The following is a 24,215-nucleotide window of genomic DNA, read 5'->3' on the forward strand; positions in this document are numbered from 1 at the left end:
CACCGAAGGTGTTTTAAAATGCGAAATTGTAAGCTTTTTTGAACGAAGCTGTTAATAGTGAGCGTCATCGAAAACAATTGATCAAATTGAACCGTGCTCTGCTCCGAATACGACGGGAGTATCAGAAGAAGCAACACAAAGTGATTTTTCTTGATGACAATGCCCATCACCCCGAGCAAGACTGGCCAGCGGGACTAAATTCATGTCACGTTTTCCACCATAAGCACTAGAGAAAGACTAGAGTTGTGTGTGGTTTTCTTTTTCTCTTTGAAGGCATTGTTCGTGCTAAGTGTGTTTTCGTTTCTTTACGGTCACGGAACAAAGTTTTCTCCGAGAGCACGATATCGGAGGTGACAACACGAAAAACTGTATGCCAAAAATGGGATGCCGCAGAACGTCCGCAGAATTCTAATAAATATTTTGATTTAGGACAACACCAGACCCCGGCCAAGAGGATATGATCCACGAGTCAAGATGTGTTGCAAAATTAGGTGTCATTGCCAAAATATGGCAGATCTATGGAACAAGGTGCGCCCATTCGCTAATCATATTTACTCGAAACAACCGTCAAATTCGCGTTTTGCAATCTTCAAATTTGAATGGAGATTCTTAAATTATTCGATAACTTAAAACACGACGCTCTCTTAACCATTTGGCTATATATTTCACCATACACAACATTTACAAAAACTCGCCATTATAAAATAAAATCGTCATCAGGCACAATTCCAGTTCAATATTACGTAATACTGTATTGCATCTATATATATATATATATATATATATATATATATATATATATCGATTTCTGTCTGTGTGTCTGTCTGTCTGTCTGTCTGTTTGTCTGTCTGTTTGTTTGGACATGGACTCGGAAACTACTGAACCGATCGACATGAAAATTGTTATGTAGAGGTTTTTGGGGTCGGAGAAGGTTCTTATGATAATTCGAGACCCCTCCCCCTCTCTAAGGGGGGGCTGCCATACAAACGAAACACAAATTTCTACATAACTCAAGAACTAAGCAAGCAAACGGAACTAAATTCGGCATGCAGAGATTTTAGGAGACAAGAAATGTTTTTATGGTGATGCGACGCTCCCCCTCTCTCTTTAAGGGGGGGCTGTCATACAAATGAAACACAAATGTCTGCATAACTCAAGGACTAATCAAGTAAATGACGTCAAATTTGTCATGAGGTAAAACACAAATTTCTGCATAACTCGAGACCTAATCAAGCAAATGGAACCAAATTTGGCATGTGATGGTTTTAAGGGGCAATAAATGTTTCTATGGTGGTTCGACACTCCTCCCCATCTCTAAAGTGGCTGAACTGTCATACAAATGAAATATGATTTTCTGCGTATCCCGAGAACTAATCAAGCAAAAGTTCAGGCGCGAAACTCGAGGAAGAGAGAGATTTAAGATGTCATCATTTTATTATATTTTCTGTATTCCATTTAAGGGAGAAACATGTTATTTGCAAGTGATTGGAAAATCTTGAACGAGAATTGTGTCTGAAAATAATTTGATATTATTGTAATATCAAATTATTTTCAGACACAATTCTCGTTCAAGATTACATGTAAATAACATGTTTCTCCCTTAAATGGAATACAGAAAATATAATAAAATGATAAAATGAAATAAAATGAAAAATGAGTTTTGATAGAAGTGCTAGGAAATTGTAAAGGGTCAATTAGAAGATCAATTGGAACCATGACCGTTCGCTAAGCAAGAAAACGTGAATGTGAATAATATTGGTAACAATTTGGGCAGAACGAAATTTGCAGGGTCAGCTAGTAAAATATAAATCCGAAACAGAAAAGTAAATTTTCATTCATTATTTTATATTTTAGATGTGTGTTAATGTTATCCTGTAAATTCATGGCTGGTTTCCACATTTTGACCCACCTTACAGAATGTTAAGCACCTTGATTTACACCAGATTGAGAGTTTGGCAGTTCTCGCAAGTGACAGTGACTCGGACTGTCAAATTCTGTGTATAAGTATATCGATGCCCTAAGGATGGACAGTACCTAAAGCGTTACATAGGGGTTTTTGAAAATTCGAAAAGTTGCCAAAATGGTGACCATTTTTGTTAAAAATGAGTTGTTTTTCATTAAAAATCGCTGTTAGATAATTCATGCTGCTAATATAATTCAGCCAAATCGGTCGAGTGGATCCTGAGATATCGATACCACCAGCTGAAAACGCAAGGTTTCGATAAAAACGCGTTTTAAAATTCGTACTGCAATACTATATCCCTTGAGGTGAACTCATAATTCTGGCTGTAACTTTCCAAAAAATAAAATATCGAAAAATCCTTTAAGAACTACATTCCCAAATATTCAAAACAACAAAATTCGATTTCTCGCGTAACTTTTGAAACGTCCTATGTAACAAATGTAAACAAATCAAGTTAAGGGATGTACACTATTAGTTTTCAATCATTGAATACATTACAAAAACAATCGTTCATGTATCTATCCTCTTCATCTTTTTATCGCCGATACAAAAAAAAATATTCAATGTGCAGATTCGGATTTTAAGCACTCGGCTGTTACTTCTTCACTTTTCACTTTTCACCGACGCTCGGAACGTCCGAAGTAACAAAGCAGTCAAAACAACACGAAGTCGTATTCGGTCGTTTTGAGTTTTTGTTCCTTAGGCCAGGCGCAAGTTGAGACGCGTATAGCGCGAGTAACTTGCCGCGATATGGCGCCTGTTTTTGTGGCTAATGAAAACAGATAGAACGGCACAAATTGCCCAGATGACGCGAGACTGTGGAGCACTCGTGAGACACGACTCGCGTGACGCTGAACTCTGTGTTAATCAGTCATTGTATGCGAGTGGCATGTTATTTACACCAAACTGCGACTCAATATGCGCTCCACCACGCTACGTTTGTGGCACGTATGAGTCGTGTTGGTAGTCTCGCGTTCGCTTACGAGCGCTATACGCTTCTCAATTTGCACCTAGCCTAACACAATCACCCGACCGGTACGACCAGCACGAGAAACTGTGGTTCAGCCACAGTGTCGCGCGAGTCGTGTCTCACGAGCGCTCCACAATCTCGCGTCATCTGGCCAATTTGCGCCGTTCTATCTGTTTCCATTAGCCACAAAAACAGGCGCTATATCGCGCCAAGTTACTCGCGCTATATGCGTCTCAATTTGCGCCTTGCCTTAGTAAATAAATATATCGCGCAAAACTGTGTGAATAAGACATTGTATGCGAGTGGCACGTTATTTACACCACACTGCGACTGAATATGCGCTCCACCACTCTACGTTTGTGGCACGTATGAGTCGTGTTGGTGGTCTCGTGTTCGTTTACGAGCGCTATACGCTTCTCAATTTGCGCCTTGCCTTACAGGCGTTGTTAGCGATTTCAGTGCAATTCAACGAGTGATAACAACAATAAACTGTCTTTAGAACAAAATGTTTATATTTGGATTGCTGTTTAGTAGTTAGTTTCAGATTCTCATCGTGCAACGTAATATGTCCAATGTGCAAACGCGGCAGTCAAAACGTCCAATGTAACATTTTTCGTTCCTAGGCTTCAAATTTTAAGCTCAAATTACGGAACAACAGTTACGATTGGTTTTTCAGAGTTATTCTGAACTGCTAGTGGTGAAAGTAGTGATAGAGATCGATATAATTCGCGGATTAATGTTCGGGTCTTCAACTTCGTTTTTCTCGAGTTGACGAAAATGTTACATTGGACCTTTTCAAAAGTTACGCGAGATTTGTTCAACCTTCCAGACCGGGGTCCCCCCTTAAGGTGAAGGTGGAAGCTAGCCATTGTAGTAGTATAGGTAAACCCACATATAGAAATGGGGTAATAGTGTTTGTGAGAGAAGAGCAAAGCACACGTAAATAGATCAATTCACTTATCAGACTGTGTGGCACTTTATTGACAAGAGTCTTTGAATACATTTTGTGGTAATCAATAACTTGCACACGCGATAGCCGGAAATAGGAGCCGAAATATCGGACCGATCACAATGACCGACTGAGTGAGACTGACTTCACTATGACGAGAGAGCATACGAGAACCGACACATGTGATGGACATACATGTATATGTGAACGTTCTACCACATCCCGTTTTTCCTCAAAATATGTTTTATTTATTCACAGTTTAAACATAATATATATGTCATCAATTATAGAAGGATACTTATCTTCATAGGCTATATATAACCTTGTTTTATTTATTTATAGTTTAAACACAATATATACCATCAATTAAAGAAGGATACTTATCTTCATGGACTATATATAACCTTGGGTTTGAGTGTCGTTCCTGAGCGTCAAGATTGAGTTGGAGTTAACAGCAGATCTGAGGCCGGAACAGAACTCCGGGGACTCGGCGATTCTTCATTTGTTCTTGAAAGAACAGAGGTAGTTGTTGTGGAATAGTTATCCGCATGATCGTTCTGATCTTCAGAGTTGGTGTCCTCTGGTTCAGCTATCGCCTTCAAGTGTGATGTGTTTCTGTCATATGTTTTGCCAGTATCTTTTGATTGTACAGTGACGTTTGATCCCTGCCTGTCTATAACAATGAATTTCTCCTTCAAGAAATTTGTAGACAGTTTGTTTGATGGACAGAGGTTCTTCATTAGGACTGTGTCACCAACTGAGAGCGTGCTCGGTTTTGCTTTACGTTTCCCATCTTCCCGCTGTTTTCCCAGCATTTTCTTTACCAAATCTTGATCTCTGAAGTCGGTACTGGGTGGAATGGTTTCTAGATCTTGGATGCACGGTAATTTTGTGCGCAACTTTCGGTTCTGTAAAAGTTCACCAGGAGCTTTACCTGTTATTGTCTGTGGGGTATGATTATAGAGTTCCAAGTAATTATTTAATTCCGCCTTCCAGTCACCATACAAAGCGTTTGCGATCTTCATTCTTTTTAAGAGCGATCTGTTTTGCCGCTCCACTTCCCCATTGGCCTGCGGCCAATAAGGTGATGTGTGATTGAGATGTATACCATTCAGCTTACAATACTCTTCAAATTCGCAAGATACAAATTGTTTTGCATTGTCCAATGTGATCGTTCTCGGTGGTCCCCAAGTGCGGAAAATACGCTTCAATCGTTTGATTGTTTCTTGAGCGGTGATTTTTCCCAATATTTCTAGCTCCATATAGCGACTGTAGTAGTCTATGACGACTAAGATGTATCCTGATGATGGCATTGGCCCGAGGAAGTCTATTGCAATGTCAATCCACGGACGATCGGGTAACGGCCGTCGCATCATCGGTTCTGGTGGATCGGGAAGCTGTACAAGCCTACATCCTTCACAAGCTTCGCAGGTGTTTGTAGCCGATTGGTCTATACCTGGCCACCAACATCGTTCTCGCAACCGCCGTTTCATCAAAGACTGTCCTGGATGTCCCTCGTGAGCCAATTGAAGCATTCTCTGGCGCAAGCTAGCGGGTATGACCAGCTTAGATCCACGTAAAATTAGTGAATTTGCATAGGTAAACTCATGATGAAAAGGAATGTATTGCTTCAAATCGTCACAATTCCAACAATCGTTTACTATGCATACTATAAGTTTCTGCATCTCTGGATCATGTGCAGTGGCGTGTATTATTTCCTCAATGTCAATAGCAGCGGTTTCCTGAATAGATCGAATGTTGATTTCCGTTTCGGGATCAAAATCTTCTTCACTTGTCAGACCTGTTAGCACAGATAACGACTCCGCTGAAATACGTCGTATGAAAACCTCGCTCTCATCAGTCCACTGATTATCATGAATATGTGCTCCCAGTCTAGAGAGAGCATCAGCCAAGTTTGCCGAACCTTTACGATAAACAACTTTGAACTTGAATGCTTGAATTCGTAACATCCACCTTTCAATTCGAGCCGTTGGACGCGAAGTAGCCGTAAAAAGTGTTTCCAACGGTTTATGGTCCGTCTCCAATTCAAAATTTATTCCCAGGAGATACATTTTGAAACGTTCTACGCCCCAAACCAATCCTAATGCTTCCTTCTCTATTGGAGGATACTTTTTCTCGGCTTCCGAAAGACTCTTCGATGCATAACTGATGATTCTTGGAAGACTCTTCTTGAATTGGATCAATACGGCACCTAATCCAACTGCTGATGCGTCGGTAACCAGCAAAGTACGGTCCTTGGGGTCGTAGTAACCTAGATGGTCAAGAGACCCGATCCTTCGTTTAAGCTGTTCGAATGAGCTTTGGTGCTCCGGCTGCCAGGTGAATGGTGCTTGCTGTTTCAATAGATCTCTTAGTGGGTCATTCATGGTAGCGAGGTCCGGAATAAACAGTGATACATATGTCACTAAACCAAGAAAGCTTCTTAGTTCCTCTTTCGTCTGTGGTGCTCTGAACTTTAGAATCGATTGGATCTTTTCTTCCGTGGGTGTAACTCCCTCCGCTGACAAGTTATGCCCCAAAAATGTTATTTTCGTTTGCTTGAATTTACACTTGTGATCATTAAGTAGAATTCCATAGTTATTCAGGACGGACAATGTTCGCTTAACTGCTGAATCGTGTTCTTCTTCAGTGGACCCGAAAATGACAATATCGTCGATAAACACAACTGTGTTTTCGCATTCTGCCAGAATGCTTTCCATCAGATTTTGGAACAACTCTGGTGCACAATTAACACCGAAGAGTAACCGTTTATATCGGTATAGACCCCAATTGGTAATGAATGTTGTTACATCTCGGCAATCATACGTGAGTTCGACTTGATGAAATGCCTGCATTATATCCAAAGTTGTGAAAAATTTTGCGTTGCGGAAATTCGGAAGTAAATCGTCAAAAACAGGTAGAGGATGGTTGAGTCGCTGAATTGCTAAATTTGCCCTCCGCATGTCTACACATAATCGAAGTTCGCCGTTGTCTTTCAATATGGGAACCAATGGAGAAACCCACGACGTTGGCCTTGTGACCTTCTCGATAATATCCATCTGCAGCAGTTCATTCAATTTGGATTCAACCTGTTGCAGGAGCGGGATAGGGCAACGCCGAAGAGGCTGAATAACTGGTGAAATTGTTCGATCAATAGGCAAACTCAATTCTATTCCTTTCATTTTCGGAAATGGTTTCTTAGCTTTGTCAATATGGCTAATTGAGATGTTTTGTGAACTCGGTAAACCAATTCTAAGGACTCCTATTTGTTGCGCGGTTAACTTCCCTAACAAGGGTTGCTGGCCTTTCTCAATTACATAGAAAGATGAGGAGGTCTTCAATAGCTTACCTCCATCATTTATTTCTAGATCAGCGTCGAACACTGTCATCAACTTCAACGGAACACGACCATATGCTAAAAAGCGTTTCTCATGGTCGAATCTTTCATTGCGTATTTTAACGTCTCTGAGCTTCATGAGCTCCCATGTAGTATCATCGATAAGATTATGCTTAGACCCTGAATCGATGAGCATTGTAATATCGACTCCACGATATAAGCTCATCAGAATCTTCGATATTATATACCGGAAACTCTTCACATTTCGTTTCATCGTTGTTCCGTTCAGCAATGTTGTAGACTTGTCTTGGATATTTGGCTGAACGGGAAGGACCTTGAGTATTCATAATTATAGATTTTCGTTTCTGATCAAATGATCTCCGCCTTATACCCTGATCTCGATCAGTATGCAGTGTGCTCTTGGTTTTACACACCGATTTGAAGTGACCAACTTTATTACAACGAAGACATGTCTTCTCCCACGCTGGACATTGTTCTACCTCTCGGTGTCGGTTGTATCCACAGCGCAAGCATCGTTGTTTTGTTCCAGGTGCCTTGAAGGAATTTGAGTAGAGTCGATTCACGGTAGACCCTTCAGCCTCGTAGGGACGATTCATGGAACCTCTATTGGGTTTTAAGTTCATTTTGGCGGACTGGTACCTCACAGACTGAAATGCATTAATCATTTTGATAGCTTCATCAAGAGTCAAACATTCTTTCTCCAATAACTTCTGTCGTAGGTCATCGGAAGTATATTGGATAATTTTGTCCACAATCGCAATATGTCTACTTTCAGTTTCTGTCTTTCCAAAAGAACATTTTTCAGCCTTTTGCTGAACCCGTCAAGCGAATTTTTCGATGCACTCATCATCATCAGGCACCATTGACCAAAACAGAAATATTTCAAAGCTGTCATGGTGCTTAGGTGAAAAGTATTCTGTTAATCTTTCTTTCGCTGCGAGGTATGAATCCATTGTTGCGTTACTATCATCTTTGTCAATTCCAGGAATTCCATAATAGGCACTTTGCAATTCTAAGCCCCCCATAGCAAGCAATTGCATTTTGCGACTTGGGCCATCCGTGACACTAACAGCAGCCATGATGGTTTCGAACCCTCGAATCCATGATCCCCACGCATTTCGAATTTCCGATTATGGCAAATGCTTGTATTTAAAATGTGGTAAGTTGTATGAGGCGGGACTGAAGACCGATAGATTTTGTTGGATTATCGGAGTGTTAATTTCACCTTCGATCAGTTCTGGATCATCCATGTTGACTGTATCTGCCAATAATATATACAAAATATTTTCAATTTAGAGCATTTGCTTTTTCTTGCATGAAATCCAATGATACACATTTAAGTTTATTTATTTATTATATATTTCGACTCAGAATCTACTCGGCATAATCCAATAGGCACTTTTATTCTGTAACTTGCCATTTGTAATGTTAGTAATTCATTAGAAATCATCAACACAATCATATTTGCTATTTATTGCAGCATTTAAGAGCATACATCTCGTCCTTTCAACAATCAACAATCATTCATTTCATCATTCTCGCTACATCCAAGAGCAATCATGGTTTATTGAAATAAAATTCCAGTGGCCAGCACATTAGTGCTTTTGTTCATTGAATTAATTTCAAATACATCTTTTAAATTTGCAACATAATTCATAATTCCCATATTGATATTATTTCCCTTTTCGCAACATCCAAGAGCGCCATACATACACCCTTATGTGTATGTATGTATTGTATTGACGATTTATTCACATAACAACCTTATTTCTCATTCCCATCGGTATCGATCCACAAGTGTGAAGAAAAATAGGTTTTTTTTTCTTTTTTTTTTTCAATGAATCACATTCGAATACCATTTGGTATCGTCATTCCAATTGATTTTTTTCAGTCAACTCAACTGATTTCACCTTTTGTACCACATATGTGCTTTATTTACTGTTGCAGTTCAATTATCTCACTTTCATGTAACCGTGACCATGACCGTGGCTCTAAAGTTCACGCATGAAATTTTCACACACAAACACAAAGCAGTCTATCGATCCTGCTTCAACGCTGGCAATATTTTCTTCGGCAATAACAGGCCTACATACTAAGCTGGGTCGGTACATGCTATGAGTGAGGGTAACAGTTTGTCATAAATATTTACGGCGATCGTGCAGTGTTCTGAGCATGGTGTTAATACTCTTGCTCTCACATGTATCTGGTTGAGTAAGAGAGAGGAGATTATTTCACCCCCCATATTCTTTTACACGTACTGTAATTCATGCTCGGTCTACTTGTCGTAGCATCCACACATACAATTTCACGACCTTAGCATTTCAATGAATAGGAGAATTATGGATTATGATATGAATATATGTATCGGTTTGAGCACACAACATCAACACGAGCAGAATTTGTATAGAAAATATTAGCCTGTAAATGCAAAATACATTTGTGCACAAACAATGAACACTCCAGCTCCGCACACGAGAGCAAGATTATAATTGAAATTGTAGATAAACTAGCGTTTTCTTCATCAGACCGTAATTGGTCCACTACCAGGCACGGCATCCCTATATCACATTGTCAGAATATTGAGATAAGTATGACATACCTTTAATCCATAGCATCCAACTTGGACTGTACTGTTTGCTAAGCCATCATGCCTCACATCAACAAACACACTCTCACTATTTTTTTTTCAAACACACTATAATTTCCGCTCTCAATATACGCGCACACACTCAATCGTTCTCTTTCACCTCTGGCAAACTCCCATAAATTTCACCAAACTTCCCAATATGGCGTCTCCAACGGCATCTCTGCACCTCCACGGTATTAACACGTGTTCCATTTGGTAGCCAAAATCAATCTTTTGGTACTTTTCTGCATATATTACATTTTTTTTTTTAGAATTGCACTAGCACAGCTCTTTGATATAAAAATGAACAGCACGTTCCCTTAATTCTTTCTATTAAGCTTTTTTTTCTGCCAGGGTAGATTCTGAGAATCTACCCTGGCAGAAAAAATGAGATTTTTTTTTCTTATTTTATTTTTTTTTACCTGAATATTTCACTTCACTACAGTTTAACTTTTTTTTCTAATTTAAACCGAAAATTACACTGCTTATTTTTCTTTTGTAATTCTTTTTATATGTGATATGCGAAACTACTGAGGGTTCACAACCCTCGTCGCCATCTTGTGGTAATCAATAACTTGCACACGCGATAGCTAGGAGCCGAAATATCGGACCGATCACAATGACCGACTGAGTGAGACTGACTTCACTATGACGAGAGAGCATACGAGAACCGACACATGTGATGGACATACATGTATATGTGAACTTTCTACCACACATTTGAAAAAAAAAATAAAAATTCAATACTAAAGTAAAATGTATGAACGATATGTTCCGATGAACAATTGCAAATATAAATATATATATAGAAGGTACATTTGCATATGAAGTAAAATTCTGATTATACGCGAGCGTAACATGGGCAAATTTATAACACATGCGAATTGAGGCTCTTTTGGTATTAACAAATTCTTCCGCATAAAGGATGTTCGGATCAAAAAGTGGTCAAACTAAATTGCGTGTAAATCGATTATTTGTTTATTAAAAAAAATCAAAGTATCTTTCTTTCTGAAGTTCAATATGTATAAAAGACGGAAAAAATACTCAGTTAAGATTCCGGTCGACCTAGGCCAAATTGGCGAGCCTTTCGTATAACGCCTGCCATCAGATTTTGTACAGTCACCTTATCCACTTTCTTCGCCACAGAACGCCAGTTTGCTTTGAACTGTTTCTCGCTGCTAACAGTTTTTTTGGGTCTTCTTAAGGTTCTACTTAACTATCGCCCAATATTTTTCGATTGGGCGAAGTTCTGGTGTGTTGGGAGGGTTCTTATCCCTGGGCACAACCTGCATCTTGTTAGCGGCATACCACTCCATGGCCTTTTTTCCATAATGGCAGGATGCCAAATCCGGCCAAAACAGCACAGACAAGTCATGTTTCTTCAGGAAAGACAGCAAACGCTTTTGAAGACACTCTTTCACGTAAATTTCCTGGTTGACGGTTCCGGTCGCAACGAAAATGTCGCTTTTCAAGCCACAGGTACAGATAGCTTGCCAAACGAGATATTTCTTGGCAAACTTTGATAGATTAATATGCTTGAAAATGTCTGCCACCTTTCCCCTTCCGGTTGCTGTATAATACTCTTGTCCAGGAATCTGCCTGAAGTCTGCCTTGACGTAGGTTTCGTCGTCCATTACCACGCAAACAAGCTTTTTCAACAATGTCGTATACAGCTTCCGAGATCTTGTTTTTGCCGTAAGGTTTAGCTTATCGTTGCAATTTGGAGTCACTACCTTCTTATAAGTCGATAGTCCGGATCATTTTTTAGCTTCATGCGCGGTTGTAGACGATATTCCCAACTTATTTGCGACATCTCGAACGGAGAGGTTGGGGTTGCGCTTGAAAGCGCTATCCACTCTACTGTTCGTCACTGCGGCTCCCGGCTTTCGATTTCCCCCAGATCCAGGCTTTCTAGTTTTGTCGACTAGAAACACTTTTATTACTTTGGCGACGGTTGATTTGGCCACATTCAACGGTTTTGCTATTTCTGCGTGCGTGTAGTTTGGATTTTCACGACGCATGTATAAAATGTTGATACGTCGCTCCTCTTGCTTTGACGCCATTTTGATAACTAAAGATCTAATGTCAAAATCCAAATAGAGGCATCATTCTACACACACACACCTACAAAATGAGGGGTGATCAGGTTTTTTATATGAATGATTAGAAAAAATACGGCGAATTTAAGTTGACCACTTTTTGATCCGAACACCCTTCAGTAACTCGTTGTTGTTGATAATTCTTCAATATTTTCCTTCGTTGATCGTATTGTTTTCACATATTCACGTTGGAGAGCCTTAACCCTTCTCTTCGTTGACCGAGGCATTTTGATTGAATGTAATACTTTTCCGTTTACTGTTTCTGAAAGCATAGGCAGCCGTGGCAGTGTTCCGAGCTCTGCAATACAATTTTCTTTTCTAAACGCTATGACTCAGGAATAACATTTTATTGAGTGGTTTTTAGAGCTGTTTCGATGATGTTGTCTGGCCTCAGTGTCGAAAAAAAACAATGCTTTCACCAATACAAACAAAACCGAAGATTGAAAAATAAAAATTTAATTTTCAAAGCACTAGCTCGAGTTTTCCGACGTTTTTCACAATATATTGCGACATATGTAATAAACGGGTAAATGGAATATAATAATTTTGTAGACTTAGGTCGATAAGACGGTCATTTCTCGGACACAATCCTCTATTATTTATTTTCAAAAAAAACTGAAGCTGAAAGTCATCGTTTGCACGTGGATTTGTGAATGTACCCTATCAAATACACAGCGCAAAGGGTTATTGGAGTGGTCGATCTAGGGTTTACCCTAGAGCGTCCAGCATCATCTCAAGTATGATCAAGAATCTTGACCAACACAATACATGCGAAGGCAAAGAAATCGGAAACTGTCACAACAACGGAAACCAAAGAAATTCGAAACATGACTTCCCCTGTTCAGAAGGCTGGTTGAACATAAAATCTCGTTAATCGCGACTCAAACCCCATTGAAATGATTTGCCTGCGTTCACTCTAGTAATTTTATCGTTGAAAACATACTACGATCTGGCCATTCTATCATTAGGAACTTAACATACAATTTTAGGAAAGTTCAGCCATAGGAGCATATCGACAATGTAGATATTGGTGTATGTTTAGTAGACATAATTCATAATGACTACCAGAAATTTGAACGTTTTAGAATAATTTCCACATTTATTACATTCTTATACTCTATGTACAGTACTCAGGTTTGGCTTGGTTGATTGGGCATTGTTCTAATAATGATGATGACTCAGATGATTCGAGGACAGATGTCCGTGGCTTTGGTAAGCGATTGGGGCAATGTGCGACAACGAAGCATGGGTCAAAGGAGCGGAATGGTGCGAGATATGGGCAATAGGAGCAGCATGGGAGATGTGAGCCACTGGAGCGGCATGATGAGAGATGGTGGCATGGGACAGAGGAGCAACAGCATGATGAGAGGCCAAATGGATTGGTTGAGCGATCACTTTATGCACTGGCTGGGCAATCTTGATGTTGGTTGGTTCACGACGGACAACGGCGTTGAATCCGGAGTGATGATCAGCATGATAGTCAACGATGCGGTGATGCCCATCCGAATCCAGAAGGCTGTATTGTCCATGGACCTCATCTCCGTGACGGGTTTCGTGTTGACTCTTGATATCTCCGGTATGGTCATCATGAACAGAGTACGAGAATTCGTAATTGGCCGGAGCGTGATGTTCGACATCCTTCACGATGGTGTGATGGAGTGGAGCAGAGTGAATAGCGGCCACATGATGAACTGGAGCAATATGCTGAACTGGAGCGATATGATGCAGAGATGGAGCATAATGCTGGATGTTGGAGATCTGATGAGAGGTAGCATATCCGTGCTGTGGAATCAGTCCCGCGCTGGTAGCTGCTACCAGAGTAGCGAATAGAACGAACTGCGGAAAATGTTAAATTTATTACGAGTGTTTAAATAGTCTGAATTAAGAACATTACTTTAAAAGCCATAATGCTGTAGTATAGTGTTGTCTGTACCTCACTACTTTTTCGAATGCTCTTGAAAACTCGAAACATGTATTTTTATACCGAATAAGATCTCTCCAAAATGGGTCACACCCCCGACGACCTTCTAGATGTGTATCACTTTTTTCCAATATCATTTTCCACACGAGTGTAACGTTGTCGATGTCCTCACGAGCCCTCTTACTTCCATTCGATCATTGTACAATTTTCATTTTTGTTTTGGTTTATTCGATTCACACAAATCGATCTCCCCTATAGGGTGACCTTAAACCAGTTTAATCAAAATGAGAGTTTGTTTTCGTTAACGGAAGAAGAATGCAAGCGGTTAGCGCGGGTACAACTTGCGACTTGTTTTTGTTTGGTTTTGCTTTTGTCAATAATTCGTTAGAAGTATGGATATATTTTATATGTTAGTTTTTAATGCAAGCGAACAATAAAAGCAGGAAGCGAACCGAATATTCATTGAGAATGTGCGATAAACTTTATTGTCAAAAAATAGTCTATTTGGAGGTTTCGATAGCTACAGAATAGCCGTTGATGATTGTTGCACTCGAGCACTCATGTTATTTGATGAACATTATGTTGAAAAATATGTTGGAAACTTTCGCTGATTTGCAATCTAAGTATATTATTACATCATCATAAAAAGTGTATTTGACCACAGAAAGTTGATGTATATTATATTTTATCACTTAAAAAGTATCAATGTTGGCGGGGTGAGCACAATATTATGTTTCGTTTCCTGTTGTTTTCATTGCATGCTTCAGCAATTAACACATTTTCTAAAATATTTCCAACGTGTTAGTAGAAAATAGGAATCAAAACAAAAACAAGTTGCACTTATAGTTTGCATTCTTATTTCGTTGCCCAAATAACAAACTTTTGCTTTGACTAAACTGGTTTGCGGTCACTCGGGAGGTGGGATTATTTTGTGTCGATCGAATTCACCAAAATGAGAATGAAAATTGAACCGCTTTATGAGTGGAAGTAAGCAGACTCGTAAGGACATCCACATCGTTACGCTCGTGTGGAAAATAGTTTTGGAGAGATCTTGTTTGATATAAAAATACGTGCTCCGAGTTTTGTACTGCATTCGAAACAGTAGTGAGATACATACAACACTACACTATACCATCATGGCTTTCAAGGTAATGTTCTTCACTCAGAATTTTTGAAAATCCGTAATAAATTTAACATCATCCGCAGTTTGTTCTTCTCCCTACATTGTTAGCAGCTGTCAGCGCTGGATTGATCCCACAGCACGGATATGCTACCTCTCATCAGATCTCCAATATCCAGCACCATGCTCCATCTCTTCATCACATTGCTCCAGTTCAGCATATTGCTCCAGTTCATCATGTGGCCGCTATTCATTCTGCTCCACTCCATCACACCATCGTGAAGGATGTCGAACACCACGCTCCGGCCAATTACGAATTCTCATACTCTGTTCATGATGAACATACCGGAGATATCAAGAGCCAACACGAAACCCGTCACGGAGATGAGGTCCATGGACAGTACAGTCTGTTGGATTCGGATGGCCACCACCGCATCGTTGACTATCATGCTGATCATCACTCCGGATTCAACGCCGTTGTCCGTCGTGAACCAACCAACGTCAAGATTGCTCAGCCAGTGCATAAAGTGATCGCTCAACCAATTCATTTGGCCTCCCATCACGCTGTTGCTCCTCTGTCCCATGCCACCATCTCTCATCATGCCGCTCCAGTGGCTCACATCAGCCATGCTGCTCCTATTGCCCATATCTCGCACCATTCGGCTCCATTGGCCCACGCCGCTCTGTCGCACGTTGCCCCAATTGCATACCAAAGCCACGGACATTTGTCTTCCAATCATCTGAATCTTCATCACTACTAGAATTGTGGAAAAATAACCAAGAAATTCGCAATTGTGAACCAGATTACTGTATGTAGTGAAATGAATATTAAATAAAAGTAGAAATGATATGAAAGTGTTTTGACGTAGGACTACGTCTTTCATTTCTATACCGGGGTGTAAAATCAAAGTTTCGAAAACGAAAGCGTTACGCCGGAGACCGAGATTTTGAGCGTTAATAGCTCCTAAACAACTGAACGAAATGGTATGATAAACACTTCATTCGAAAGATAAAATGTCTACGCGTTATATACTTGTTACTTTTTGATCCAAAAACTTGTTTCAATAGTCTTAAAATTGCTTTCAAAACAGGCTATTGAAATCACCAATCGGTATATAAGCGAGCGGCGCTCGGAAATCCACTCAGTTCTAATTGAACAGCGATTGGAGCATGTTGTCGCTGTTGTGGTGAAGCTCTTCATTTATCATGAAAGCGCGGATGAACGTTGTCACCAAGAGCCTGTTTGTGCACCCTAGGCCAGAAGGGAATCTATCAGGAGGAGAGTGATGCCACAAACGGTTCCCAGGGAAGACATCGCTACACACACATACACGCGCGGCTATTAACAGGTGGTTATCGAGTTGGCATTAACCACTGGTGGGCTTCCAGTATCGAGGAAAATGTGGAAATATCTAATCGTTACTGAGAATAATCTGCCAGTTCCTCTGGGAATTTTCAAAATATATTCATGTGAAAGAGTTTAATTGAATGTTTTCTATCCATGTAACACTGTGACCAAATATGTTTCAATCAAGTGCTATTAACAGGTGGTTATCGAGTTGGCATTAACCACTGGTGGGCTTCCAGTATCGAGGAAAATGTGGAAATATCTAATCGTTACTGAAAATAATCTGCCAGTTTCTTTGGGAATTTTCAAAATATATTCATGTGAAAGAGTTTAATTGAATGTTTTCTATCCATGTAACACTGTGACCAAATATGTTTCAATCAAGTGCTATTAACAGGTGGTTATCGAGTTGGCATTAACCACTGGTGGGCTTCCAGTATCGAGGAAAATGTGGAAATATCTAATCGTTACTGAAAATAATCTGCCAGTTCCTTTGGGAATTTTCAAAATATATTCATGTGAAAGAGTTTAATTGAATGTTTTCTATCCATGTAACACTGTGACCAAATACATTTGGTTTTGTGGTTTTTCAATCAATCGCAATTAACAGGATAGCTTCAGAAGATTATTCTTCCCCATCAGTAGGATATTTCCGTATCCAATATTGTATGCGCCCGCAATCGATTATTGCTCAGTCGCCGAAAGTTCCGAGCTCAGAGAGTTCATTCCCCTCTAGTTTGCCTTCCAAATTGCCATCGTAAACCACACCTTCTCTCGATTCAATCACACACAAAAAGCATACTTAAGCGATATTCTGGTGGTGAAACACATTCATTTTTCGTGAGGACATCGACAAGACAACATCGTTGCCTAACGTGCTGGAGGAGGTGGACGGCGAAGGATCGACACATACACGCGCAGAACTCTTTCCGTTAGGATGCCATTCAGCATCGAGAAAGTTCCGGAAAGATCTAATCATTGCTGGAAAATAATCTGCCAGTTCCTTGGGAATTTTCAAAATATATTCATGTGAAAGAGTTTAATTGAATGTTTTCTATCCATGTTACACTGTGGCCAAATATGTTTCAATCAAGTGCTATTAACAGGTGGTTATCGAGTTGGCATTAACCACTGGTGGGCTTCCAGTATCGAGGAAAATGTGGAAATATCTAATCGTTACTGAAAATAATCTGCCAGTTCCTTTGGGAATTTTCAAAATATATTCATGTGAAAGAGTTTAATTGAATGTTTTCTATCCATGTTACACTGTGACCAAATACATTAGGTTTTGTGGTTTTTCAATCAATCGCAATCAACAGGATAGCTTCTGAAGATTATTCTTCCCCATCAGTAGGATATTTCCGTATCCAATATTGGATGCATAAAACCTTGTGCCTCCAACGTAACGCTCTCGTTTTCGAAGTTCTCCAAATATTCATTCATTCAGATTCAACTTCATACAAATGATCTCTAAATCAACGATAGTCCTACGTCACCCTTGCGGTTATACCATAGATATAACCCACTTCCTGTTTTTTTTCATAATTTTATCGATTTCATCTTCCAGTTGTCCTGTTCAAAATAATATGACATAATTAAAAACAAAATTCCATTTTATTTCTTACCAGAAATTTGATGCAGATCATGAGAATCTCATCGATAAAATTACCATGAGGATCTACACCCAAGCGTTGGCAGAGCACATTTCATCTTTGGCAGAAATGATGCCATTTCGTGTGCTGGAGAGTCAAATACGCAAAGAATGAGCTGTTTTAAAGGCTTAAAAACGGTTTGTATGTATGCGAGCGGACATCTCTTTCTGTTTTCTTTTCTCATTTCATTTGGGATTGAGCTTGAGCTTGAGCTTGGGTAGACTGTACAATTCGTAGTTGCTCTCCGTGATTGACCTGAACCAACCAAATTGCACAAAGAACGCACAAAATGACGTTTGGGACTAGCAAATCATTTTCGTTGTGCAATTTTCGGTGATTCGAGCTTTGAATGGTCAATAACGTCGCCGGCCACGTCCTTACGGTCACCAGGGGAAGGGAAGGAATGTTAGTATGATATTCGCCGCCCGAAGGCCAGAAGGGTCGCCTCTATAGCGTGGTTCCCTAGTGTTTATCATGGAAGGGATAGTTGTTGTTGGGAATGGTTAAGAAAAAATCAGCATTCACTGCGGTAAGTGATTTAATTCTAAAATCTTAAATTTGAAAATTCAAGATTTCAAGAAAATTCAAGTCAGCACCTTCCTACCAAAAAGCTCAACGTCAGCCCCCTGGACCGACGCTGAGCTCAACGCATAAAGTTTTGAGATTTATACATCAAATCAAGCATGTTATTGAATACTTTTTAATAATTTTAAATCATTTATAACAGATGACTCATCAGCATCAGCAGATATAATAGTGGAGATTGAAAAAATAACAGTAAAATGAAACAAAATTAATAATTTAATTATTTTTCATCTTTAGCCTTTATCACTTAATTTAGCTGTTTTAATTATCCGCGGTGATTCCGTCACTCAAGTTCCGCGAATAACCAGAGTTCTACTATATAATCAGACCCAGCTGTATAGCCAGCCGCACTATTATTCGCGGAAATATCATTTTTTGTCTGTTCTGCTACGGCAGTGACCAACAACCTTGGAAGCGCCAGATATTTTTCTCTTCACTCTACTTTTTCCATATATAGTAGAACCCCGATTATCCGTCGAATAGTCTGTCTTACTCACTGCGAATAACGAAAATCGCGGATAACGCAATAAAGGACGAAAAAAAGATATTTTAGCATGAAAATTATGTTTTATAAATGCAGAAATCATTCAATTCTAGAAGGTTATGTACACCAATAGTCAGAAAATGTGAAAGCCATGATCAAAATAAAAGTTCATGAGCCAATCACTCACTGACAAATTCCGGGAAGGCGCGGATCATCCGCTCGCGGATAATCGAGGTTCCACTGTAATTCATCCACTTTCCCTTAACACGATGAGTTCCATGTTGGCTCCGGGGGCCGCACTCGTTAACTGCCCGACGGCGACCCCCCTATTAATTTATGCTATTATTTAAGACAAGAAAAATTATCAAAACTACTGTTCGATTTTTTAAACAACTGGTCATGAAAGGGTCAATAGCTTAGAGTGCATGCATTGTGCAACAGCCCCATGATAAACGGTGAGAATAAATCCTTGTGAAAAATTCCCTTTTCACAATCATAACACCAACACATAAACCACCCAACGAAGTCAGCAGAATTTCCCTTAAAACACGAAAACCAACTGAAAAATGACGGAAGAATTTTTTATGCATCTTGTCATTGGTATATACGTGATCCATTGATCCAAATGATCATTATAACAGTTCGCTTCGATCGGCACTTTATACTATCTACAACTAAATAAAAAAACCTCTCTCGTGAAAGAGTAATGATGTCAGAACTATATGCCTCTACTGTACTTTTCACAATATTTCTACCACTACAGGCGACTCTGTCACAGACGTGAGAAACTCAGTATATCAACCTCTCTCATTCTCATTTTCAACACTAATGGGGGGGAAGAGAGAGCATAGAGAGTGTAACTTGGAGAAACGTGTTGAAACAGTAGCACCAATTATGCATCTTCCTGCGCCATTTTACATTACTCAATAGCTACAACAATCTCTTTTCGCTGCCATTCCCATCACTATTACAATTCAATGGAAACTTTTTCACTTTTGCTCTAATAAATCAAAATAAAACGCGACGGAACATGAAAATAAAACTGATCTTCTCAATTAGACTTCGCTAACGAAATTCCAACGACGGAAAACACTCGCGTCACACCGACAATAGAACAGATAAAGCCGAAACACGAAGAAAAATGCCGGACGCCGATGGTTTTACACTTTTAAAAGTTACAAAATTTATGATACTCATCTTCGGTATCATCATGAAATTATCACTTTTGGATCGCGATGGAAATAATATTTTTTCACTGCATAACCGATAGAACGAAAAAACAGAAAGTGGGTTATATCTATGGTATAACCGCAATGGTGACGTAGGACTATCGTTGATTCAGTGATCCTTTGTTTGAAGTTTAATCTGAATCCATTCTGAATGAATGAATAAATGAATATTTGGGGGACTTCGAAAACGAGAGCGTTACGTTGGAGGTACAAGGTTTTATGCATCCAATATTGGATACGAAAATATCCTACTGATGGGGAAGAATAATCTTCAGAAGCTATCCTGTTAATTGCGATTGATTGAAAAATCACAAAACCAAATGTATTTGGTCACAGTGTTACATGGATAGAAAACATTAAAATAAACTCTTTCACATGAATGTAATTTTAAATTCCCAGAGGAACTGGCAGATTATTTTCCGGATCTTTCTCGATGCTGAACGGCATCCAAACGGAAAGAATTCCGTGCGTGTATGTGTGTGTGTGTAGCGGCTGCTTCGATGGTCACCTTCTCTTCTCCTGGAGGATCGGCTTCTCTGTGCTCCCTCACAGTTTCAAACGAACTGCTTGCGTTTCAGGGCAGATCTCGATCCTTCGCCGTCCAGCATCTTCAGCAACGATGTTGTCTTGTCGATGTCCTCACAAAAAATGAATGCGTCTCACCACTAGAATATCGCTTAAGTATGCTTTTTGTGCGTGATTGAATCGAGAGAAGACGTGGTTTTCGATGGCAATTTGGAAGGCAAACTAGAGGGGAATGAACTCTCTGAGCTCGGAACTTTCGGCGACTGAGCAATAATCGATTGCGGGCGCATACAATATTGGATACGGAAATATCCTACTGATGGGGAAGAATAATCTTCAGAAGCTATCCTGTTAATTGCGATTGATTGAATCAATCACAAAACCAAATGTATTTGGTCACAGTGTTACATGGATAGAAAACATCAAAATAAACTCTTTCACATGAATGTAATTTTAAATTCCCAGAGGAACTGGCAGATTATTTTCAGTAACGATTAGATATTTCCACATTTTCCTCGATACTGGAAGCCCACCAGTGGTTTATGCTAACTCGATAACCACCTGTTAATAGCACTTGATTGAAACATATTTGGTCACAGTGTTACATGGATAGAAAACATCAAAATAAACTCTTTCACATGAATGTAATTTTAAATTCCCAGAGGAACTGGCAGATTATTTTCCGGATCTTTCTCGATGCTGAATGGCATCCAAACGGAAAGAATTCCGCGCGTGTATGTGTGTGTGTGTGTGTGTGTAGCGGCTGTTTCGAGATCTTCCTGGGGAACCGTTTGTGGCATCGCTCTCTTCCTGATGGATTCATGTCTGGCCTAAGGTGCACAAACAGGCTCTTGGTGCCACCGTTCATCCGCGCTTTCATGATAAACGAAGAGCTTCACCACAACAGCGACAACATGCTTCAATCGCTGTTCAATTAGAACTAAGTGGATTTCCGAGCGGCGTTCGCTTATATACCGATTGATGATTTCAATAGCTTGTTTTGAAAGCAATTTTAAGACTATTGAAACAAGTTTTTGGATCAAAACGTAACAAGTATATAACGCGTAGTGCTACGTCAAAATAAGCGGAGCAACCAAAAAAACGTCTATCTACGACGGCTGCTCACGAGAGACTCCTTTTCTCATTTCATTTGGGATTGTGCCAAAAAAAAGTCCATACGACGTCATTGGGGATCGAACCAAGGCCGACTGGAATGCAACGCTATTCCACACGACCACGCTATCCATATAGCTGCCAGTGCTGTTATACAGAAGCGTGATAATATTACACCTCATCATAAAATGAAGCTGGAAAGTGTTTTCTAAGAGGATAAAGAAGAACATGAACGAGAATATATCTTTCTCTGTCTGGGCCGTGTATTTGAAAACCTACACGAAAAACTTTCATTTGCTTTCATTTAAATGTATCTCCTGTTTCTGTTATTTTTTAGCTCATTTAATGTAATAAATCGGAATGCCATAACTTGTGCTAAAGATTAACTTTGGATGTAGTTTCTCAAGAATTGCCTTAATTTTTCATGGAGCAATTCCTTGTCCAGTACAAGTTCATTTTGTTAATGATTTGCATGAAAATTCGTGTGCAGCTGCGGGTAGGTACAGGAAGAAGTGTCTTCAAAAGCGAATTTCGCTGATCATCCGATATCACATAATGTTTTTATCGGATCTTCCAATCTGTCATTGCAGTAAGAATGTACTGCAATGGTACGAGCTGAACGGGTTATCCTTAGTTCGAGTCAATCGGGAGATAAAAAGATATGCATGAAGAGATGAACTGAAGGTGACGTGAAACCATCCATGATATAAATGAATCATAAGAGAATTTTGTGGAATCCAATGGCCAGAACAATGGACGATAGAATTGTGTGCCACCTCGTAAACCGAATTCCAGAAAAACTCTGAGAATTCCATCGAAACAGTGCGCTATATTTTCCTGAAAATATAGAGCCATTCCACACCAAATCAGCCGGTCGCTGCCCCGGTCCTCTCAGATTTTTTTTAAGACTAAAGCCACAATTTTTATTATCAGATCATCTATTTTAATTACGAATGATTTTTCATGAAGCCGTAATCAATGAGCTTTTTTCAAAAAAATCGTAACCCGAAAACCAAATGTCTAACAAAACTAAAATACAAAGAAAAGATGTTGTAAAATCAATGAACCATTTGGAAAAAAATATATTTTAAATACAGGGTAACTTCGATGTTACCCTGTATTTAAAATGTACGTTATCATTTTACTCACAAAATTGTACGTTGTATCGAATTGTACGTTATAGCGAAGCATAATGAATGTGATGATGTTTCTCTTCGTATTGTTAATTAAAGTTTGATTCATTTAGAATCCGGAATCACAAAAAAGTTGTATTTCGAGATTGGTTAAGGGTACAAAACAAGCTTTAGTATCAAAATACAGAAAATTTATTGTTCTTTCAGAAAAAAAATATTCAAAAAAATATTCCTTTAGACTTTGAGAATGTGTACGTTATATCGAGTGACGTTATATCGAGGGTACGTTATAACGAGGGTACGTTATATCGAAGTTTCCTTGTACACCGTTAAAAATATCATAAATTCAAAAATTTTATTTGATATTAAAAATGTTTATATCTCACCACATTTTCCCTTCGTTATTTTTTTAAATAGTTTTAATAAAAAATCCTTTTAATTTGACAAAGTTTGTCGTGTCAGATTGACAAAAATAAACAAATGAATTTTTAAAAATTTATTAAACTATATGAAAATACCTTGCGAAATCGTAACCATTTAAAAAAGCAGTATGAAAAATGGAATCTACATGCGGTTCTACATGAAAAAATATATATACAGGGTGGACTCGATTATATAGATCTCGGTTTTCTTTTTACTGTATATAATCAAATTCTGTATATAGTCGAGCCAAAATTTTTTTTTTTTGTATTCGTTTTCTATGCAGATATTTTTCGTTTTTTGAATATAAAAGAAGAATTTTACTTTTGATTCATCCTCTTTAAGTCAGAAAAAACCTTCCCTGCATGGAAAAAATAAATTTATCCGGAATCTCTCAGGAGGTGGTGGGCGATCATATTTGATGGAAAAAATCATTCTACGCTTATGTTCGAATTTCAACAATAACAGGGTTATAACCAACTTTTTATGTGAAATGAACACTGTTGCCTATATAATCGAGTTCGACCTGTCCGACCAACCTTTTTCGTACCACCCTAAAATGGAAATAACAAAAATAAAAAATGCGGGTCTAATATTTTGCGATAAAGAACAAATCTACCATTTTTCACGAAAATCTGAGAACCACTATATCGGTTTAGCATGGATTGGCTGTATATAAAAATGTTCTGTTCGTTTTTGTATGGAGCAATTCCATGCCAA

General features: G+C 39.1%; 2 protein-coding genes across 2 annotated transcripts; one reads left to right on the forward strand and one right to left on the reverse strand.

Moving 5' to 3' along the window:
- Positions 1–13,036: 13,036 nt before the first annotated feature.
- On the reverse strand, positions 13,037–13,923 carry LOC129777533 (cuticle protein 8-like). The gene is made up of 2 exons (XM_055783849.1): positions 13,860–13,923; positions 13,037–13,801 (listed from the first exon to the last, which is right to left on the reverse strand). The coding sequence occupies exons 1-2, from the start codon at positions 13,869–13,871 to the stop codon at positions 13,127–13,129; spliced, it is 687 nt and encodes a 228-aa protein (XP_055639824.1). The 5' UTR covers positions 13,872–13,923; the 3' UTR covers positions 13,037–13,126.
- Positions 13,924–14,910: 987 nt separating this feature from the next.
- LOC129777848 (cuticle protein 8-like) lies at positions 14,911–15,859 on the forward strand. Its single transcript, XM_055784391.1, has 2 exons — positions 14,911–15,034; positions 15,093–15,859. The coding sequence occupies exons 1-2, from the start codon at positions 15,023–15,025 to the stop codon at positions 15,765–15,767; spliced, it is 687 nt and encodes a 228-aa protein (XP_055640366.1). The 5' UTR covers positions 14,911–15,022; the 3' UTR covers positions 15,768–15,859.
- Positions 15,860–24,215: the final 8,356 nt, after the last annotated feature.

The sequence above is a fragment of the Toxorhynchites rutilus genome, chromosome 3 (assembly GCF_029784135.1).
Source record: "Toxorhynchites rutilus septentrionalis strain SRP chromosome 3, ASM2978413v1, whole genome shotgun sequence".
NCBI classification, from domain to species: Eukaryota; Metazoa; Arthropoda; class Insecta; order Diptera; family Culicidae; genus Toxorhynchites; species Toxorhynchites rutilus.